Consider the following 6,582-nt stretch of genomic DNA (forward strand, 5'->3'; position numbering starts at 1 on the left):
CCGCTTCCCAAATCCATCCCTCTGGCTCCTCTCTTGCCTAAATCAATTGCAATAACTTACCAGTCCCGCGTGCTTCTTCTCTCAAACAGAGGGAGCTTTCTAAACACATAGTCGATCCTTATTATTCACACATTCCATATTTATGAGTTCGTCTATTCACTAAAATGTATTTGTTTAACCCCCCCCACCCCCACCCCCACGAAATCAATACACTCGGTGCTTTCATAGTCATTCGTGGACGTAACCAGGGCAGCCAAAAATTTGAGTCCCCGACTTGCATGTCCCCAGCTGACGCTGTTGGTGGTTTTGCTGTTTAAACTGGCCCCCGAGGGTAACACTGAAGTGCTGGCCAGTTCCTAAGCCCAGGCGGGCTATGTGGAGCCTTAGGGAGAAAACACATGGCGGTTCGATGAGCTTCGTTCCGCGAGTTACAGTGCTTTTGGCCATGAGGTTAACGTTAATGATTCAACAATATATATTAAATAAGGTGTCTTTAAGAAGAAACACACATAAAACAAGGTTAGGTATTGATCAGCTGATGAAAATGCGGACACAACCTGGCAGAACCTGACACTGCATTCCCCCCACTGGCAAAGTTTCAGTATTTGCTAATTCAGTGTTTGCGGTGACTTTACGGAACATAAGTACCACAAATAATGAGAATCAACTATACCGGTATGACCGTGTAGCTTCCTTCCCTCCCTCATGCCTCCCTCCGCACACAAGGTAAATCCAAACTTTTCAGCACAGTGTTCCAGGGTCTTTCAGGGTCCAGACTGCCCTTGCTTAACCTTCCAGGTGTCTTCTGGTGCTCCCACAGCCCCCCACCCAGTCCACTCTCTAAAGGTCTTCTATCATCTTTCACGGAGCTCCTTTGCATACTCTGGGCCCTCTGCCTCGGAGGCCTCTCCTCCTCAGCTCCTCTTGGTGAACTCCTACACATCCTTCAAGATCCAACTTAAATGTTACCTTGTCCGGATCTCCCTCTGGCAGAATGTGATGCTCCCTTCTCCGTTGTATGTCCCTCATAGCACTTCTCACAATGTTGTACCTGATCCATCCGTGTGTCTCCCTCTCCTGGACTTGGAAATCATTTGGCGGGAAGAACGTAGAGGGGGACAGAGATGTGTGTGAATTTTTGCAGGGTGCATGAATTTCAGACATCATTCATTCAGTAAACATAAATGAGGCCTAACTTGGTACGAGGCGCCATTCTAGGCACCAGGGGTAGAGCAGCAAACAAAACAAAGCACTGCCCCGTGTAAATGTGGCCTCTGTGTGTGTGTGTGTGTGTGTGTGTGTGTGTGTACATGTGGGGCTGCACTGTGCTTGCTGTGGACCTGTGCTATTTGTGGCTCCCCCAGGTTTTGCATTTTTAACCCAAAGACAGCACTCGTCCACATGAGGTTTCCTCTGGTATGCCTGTCTCCCCCTCCCTTCTCTGCCTCCCCTCCATCTTGGAGAGAAAAGGCATAGGATTAAGGAAAAGGGAGGAAGTCGCTTTTTGTGAGTGCCCACTCTGTGCCAGGCGTGTGGAGCCAGATCAGTTCACACGCATCAAGGGTAGTCCTAAAGAGGGCTTCCTTTGTGCCAGGCACTGTTCTAGCACCGTGCCTCGGTTAGCTGGGTTAATCAGTGCACCAACCCTACCAGGTAGGCGATCTTACTGTCTCACTATGCAGATAAGAAACTGAGGCATCACATAGAGGGGACAAGGCAGAAGTGGGATTCCGGCCACGCACCCTATGTTCAGTCACTGCACTGCATTGTGCTCACTGCCTCCAAAGACACTCCTCATGGGCAAAAAAAAAAAAAAAAAAAAAGTCTCCTTGTACTTTGGAGAATAGGGAAATTTCCCAGGTCTAACAGTACCAGAGGTTGGGGCACCTGGGTGTCTCAGTCGATTAAGCATCCAACATCGGCTCAGCTCAAGATCTTGTGATCCGTGAGTTTGGCCCCACATCAAGCTCTGTGCTGATAGCTCGGAGCCTGGAGCCTGCTTCAGAGTCTGTGTCTCCGTCTCTCTCTGCCCCTCCCTGCTTGCACTCTGTCTCTCTCTCTCTCTCTCAAAGATGAATAAACATTTTTTTTTTAATAAAAAATGAATAAAAGTACTAGAAGTGAAAATCAAATCCAGAGGGCGTGAGATTCCAGATGCAGGGGTGTGAGGCCCAGAGATGCATGTGTGCTCACTAGCTCACTCAAAATAAATAAATAAACTTTAAAAAATAATAATAAAACAAGGGTTGGTGGAAAGGCTATTGAATGCAGTGTTGGGGGTCGGGGGGTTCTGTGTATGTGTGTGTGTTGGGGAGGGGGTGGCCTTTTGCACAATCCCTCATGCACCCAGGGTAGGGGTGTAATGACTGAACTGGATTCCAACAGGCACAGGATGGTGGAGAAGGGGAGACTGGGCCCCAAAACCTGTCCCATGGCCTCTTGGCAGTCATGAGAGGCTGTGCAGCTGGTACTGGTCTTATCAGCTGGTAATCGAGGCCAAGTTGGTGAGTTCCTGGAGGTCAGGGGCTTGTCTGCTTTATGTCCTGCTCACAGGTCCCTAAAACTGTCTGTTGATGTGGATTGATTTGTTTATTTAACAGACAGGTCCTACCTGGAACCAGCTCAGTTAAGATCAACTATTCCAATACAGTTACGATGATGTGGAAGTTCAAGGCCGTGGAAGCCCAGAGATGAGGCTCTAAGCCACCTGGAACAGCATAGTCAGGGAAGCCTTCTTGGAGGAGTACCAGGTGATGCGAAGAGCGAGGGAAGGGCATCCAAGGGTGAGCAAGGGATGGGGCAAAGCATTTGGGCTGGAGACAGTGTTTGGGAGTCACTGTGCTTTCGAAGGTAACTGAAGCCATAAGGATGGAAGGCCAGAGAGCAGCCTGTAGAGTCCCAAGAAGCAGCATGGGGCATTTCTGGAGAAGGATGAGAAGTCAGGATGGACCTCAGGTCCTCGCACACAAGGCCAAGGATGAGTGGACAAGCCGAGGTTCAGAGTGGACCTGTGGCTCTACCCTAAGAGGATGCCAGGATTCTGGGCTCAGCACCCAAGGAAGAGTGAACCATGAACCCTTAAGTTTCTGGGCCTCCTCAGAGGCAGTCTGGGGAGGCTGGGGCCCAGCCAATGGCAGTGCCACGTACAGCTCCGCCTCCTCCCAGGCCAGCGGCACACCCGGCTGCCTGCGGACTCTGCAGGCTCCGTCCCAGGAAGGCGCTGCCCCAAACACCCTCCCTGGTTCTGACATGAGTTCCAGCTGCCTCCGACTGCCAGCTGCCAGGACCCTTGAGGAGTAGCCACTCAGGTAAGGCCACCTGTGTCCAGATGGACCCTTGGTGTACCCGGCAGAGGGAGACATCTCTGATGGAGAGGCGAGGGAGGCAGCCTGGACATATTCGCCACCCTGGGTTCTGGTGGGAGAGGAACAGAGGGCTCCTCCCTCCACTGCTCTGGGTTCTTTCAGCTCTCCCCAGCTGAGCAGAGGCGGGAGCCAGGGACCAAGTGGGAGAGGGGCTCACAGGGGTGCCAGAAGCTGAGCAAGCGAAGAGACTCTGCCTGGGCTTGCAAAGCCCCACCCCACCACACCCTAGGTGGGCTGGGCCAGAAGCCTCTGGGGACTAAGGGCTGGAGCCTCCTTGGCTGTTCCCTGTCAGGCTGCCAGGAGTTCCTCCCACCTTAGGCAGGACCAAGCAAAGATAAGTTGATGATTCACTACCAAGTGGTAGGTGGTATAGACAGAAGAGTGGAGAGACAGGGTAGGAGACAGGGTGGGAGCAGAGACGCCTCCAGCCTCCCTAACCTGACGTCCACCTCGTGGAGGAGAGGACGGGCACAGACCCCTTTCCTGCAGCTTCGGGAAAGGGGTCCAGGCCCCAGAGTGCAATTCAAATCCCAGCTCTGCTGCTTCCCAGCTGTGCAAATAGGAGCAAATTAATTAACCTCTCTGTGCTCCACTTTACTCATCCGCAAATTGGCAATAAAAAATAGCATACCCTTTCATACTATATTGGTTCGTGCAAAGTGCTCAGAACAGTGCCTGGTGTTGCATAAACACCCTATAACTGTTGGCTGTTACCACTACCCTGCCCATCTCTAACAGATCCCACAGGCAGGACAGGGCAATGCCCAGTGCCTAGACCAGCGCTGGAAAGGGCACCAGGAACCCCTTACAGCAAGAGGCTGTGCAGTCTCCCTGAGGTCCTTGGGGATCCCAGCAGGTGAGACCACAGTACATGGGTCTCAGGGAACCACCCCCCAACCCAGGAACCAGGCAGAAGAACTCCAAGAGATCAAGTGGACACCACACACTCAGAATGGCAGTCATACTCCCTAAACGGAGTTAAATCTGATACCTGTGTGTTTATCACACTGAACTCACTGGTGAAACTGACCAGAGCAGAATTTCCCATTTTGCTGTGTTGACAAGACTGTGCCATAAGATGATTAAAAAAAAAAAAAAAAAAAAAAAAAAGGTTCTGTGGTCAAAGGAGTTTGGGCAATGCTACATATTTCGCCCCCCTTTTGGAGACTCACAGTGTGAACGTATTAGCATGGTCAAGTAAAGGGACCTATTTAACTTTGCTGAACCTGTGTTTGCCTACCTTTCTTGGACACAGAATCCTTTTCTCTTACTACTCCTGTTGCCAAACTATGGACAGGATTCCATGGAACCCCAGTTTGGGAATCCAAACTACAGCATACCAGGCTACTCTAGGAAGGCCATTGGATAAAGAGAACCGTTGTCCCCTACTTTATCTTTCAGCTGGATTGTCATTGGCCTTGCTTCTAGTGAGTTGCATTCCAGCAAGACATTGCCTGGGTATTTACAGATGGCAGTCTGGGGACAAGTTTCCAGCAGCCTCTCCAGCCCAGTCCCACAAGCCAAGGAAAGGGCAAAGACCGGGTTCCCCTTCGGAGGGGCTAAGAGGAGAGAGCGGGTCTCAAAAGGAGAGAAGTCTTCCTGAGGCTTGGCCCCCTGAGGAGGAGGGCCAGGGTCAGGACAGAGGGAAAGGGCAGAGTGTCCACCTACTTAAACCTTCATTCTGCAGGACTGTAAGACCAGAATCTCGGGACCCTGGGAGGAAAGACTGACTCCCTGGACCCACCTTCATGCACTTTTATGGATAAGAGTTGGGTTCTGGATTGAATTAGCTGGGCTCAAATCCCAGCTCTGCACCTAATAGTTGTGCAATCTGCATAACCCCCAAACCTCAGTTTCCTTCATCTGCAAAATGGGGACAATAATAGAACCTAGCTCCTCTGTGGCTATGAGAATTAAATACAGATGATATACAGTATTTCTATAAGGTGCTCAGAGTGAGTGCTCTATACATGTGGGGAATTCTTATCATTTCTCAGCAGTAGCAGCCAACAGTTGGGTCCACCATGAACTGGGGGATCTTTGAGGGGCTCCTGAGCGGGGTCAACAAGTACTCCACTGCCTTTGGGCGAATCTGGCTGTCTCTGGTCTTCATCTTCCGCGTGCTGGTGTACCTGGTGACGGCTGAGCGAGTGTGGAGTGACGATCACAAGGATTTTGACTGCAACACCAAGCAGCCGGGCTGCTCCAACGTCTGCTTTGACGAGTTCTTCCCTGTGTCCCACGTGCGCCTCTGGGCCCTGCAGCTCATCCTGGTCACCTGCCCCTCGCTGCTTGTGGTCATGCACGTCGCCTACCGGGAGGCTCGGGAGAAGAAGCACCGAGAGGCAGTGGGGGAGGATGGCGGGCGCCTCTACCTGAACCCCGGCAAGAAGCGGGGTGGGCTCTGGTGGACCTACGTCTGCAGCCTGGTGTTCAAAGCCGGCGTGGATACCGCCTTCCTCTACGTGTTCCACTCGTTCTACCCCAAATACACCCTCCCTCATGTGGTCAAGTGCCACGCAGCTCCGTGTCCCAACACGGTGGATTGCTTCATCTCCAAGCCCTCAGAGAAGAACATCTTCACTCTCTTCATGGTGGTCACGGCCGCCATTTGCATCCTGCTCAACCTCGTGGAGCTGGCCTACCTGGTGAGCAAGAGGTGCCGTGAGGGCCTGGCAGCGAGGAGAGCCAGGGCCACGGGCGGAGGCCATCGCCCAGACTGTCCCACCTCTTCCTACAAGGAAGACGACCTCCTCTCAGGCGACCTCATCTTTCTGGGCTCGGACTCTCACCCTCCTCTCTTACCAGACCACCCTCGAGACCATGTGAAGAAGACCATGCTGTGAGAGCGGCCTGGTCAAGCCTGGTTGGAAAGGGCCCGGCATCTCCCATGGGTGCAGCCTTGGGGGCGGGGGAGCTGAGCTGCAAGCAGGGGCAGGTAGGAGGGGGCATCCTGCACCTGCCCCCTACTGTGGGGCCTCGGGAAGGTTACCCCTCCACACTGAACCTTAGTTTCTTTCTGTGTAAATTGGAGGCGAAGCCCACCTCGCTGGGTTGTTGCCGTGAGGAGGGGTTTATTTAGAGAATGGATGTGCCAGTGCCATCTGTGGGGGGGCGCCCACGGTCAAGGTTTAATAAAAGTCAACTCCTCCACTTGCTTCGAGCCCTGCTTCATTTCTTCATCCTTTGTGACCCCTGTCAGATCACTGGGTCAACG

At 52.5% G+C, this 6,582-nt stretch overlaps 1 protein-coding gene and 1 long non-coding RNA gene across 3 annotated transcripts in view; one reads left to right on the forward strand and one right to left on the reverse strand.

Annotated features, from left to right (window-relative positions):
- Window positions 1-6,582, reverse strand: part of LOC112848499 (uncharacterized) — a 112,033-nt gene that overhangs the window by 18,320 nt on the left and 87,131 nt on the right. The gene's annotated exons all lie outside the window — the stretch shown is intronic.
- GJB5 (gap junction protein beta 5) lies at window positions 3,170-6,528 on the forward strand. Of its 2 annotated transcripts, none has more exons than XM_086716396.1 (2): window positions 3,170-3,308; window positions 5,363-6,528. In XM_086716396.1, the coding sequence occupies exon 2, from the start codon at window positions 5,390-5,392 to the stop codon at window positions 6,209-6,211; it is 822 nt and encodes a 273-aa protein (XP_086572522.1). In that variant the 5' UTR covers window positions 3,170-3,308; window positions 5,363-5,389; the 3' UTR covers window positions 6,212-6,528. The 2 variants fall into 2 exon arrangements, with proteins under 2 accessions (XP_086572522.1, XP_025768014.1); XM_025912229.2 differs by having other exon boundaries at window positions 3,175-3,308; window positions 5,366-6,528.

The sequence above is a fragment of the Puma concolor genome, chromosome C1, assembly GCF_028749965.1.
Source record: "Puma concolor isolate L17-30 chromosome C1, mPumCon1.1.hap2, whole genome shotgun sequence".
NCBI classification, from domain to species: Eukaryota; Metazoa; Chordata; class Mammalia; order Carnivora; family Felidae; genus Puma; species Puma concolor.

Coding starts and splice junctions, on each gene's coding strand:
- GJB5 (XM_086716396.1), top strand. CDS start 5,390: ATGAACTGGGGGATCTTTGAGGGGCTCCTGAGCGGGGTCAACAAGTAC.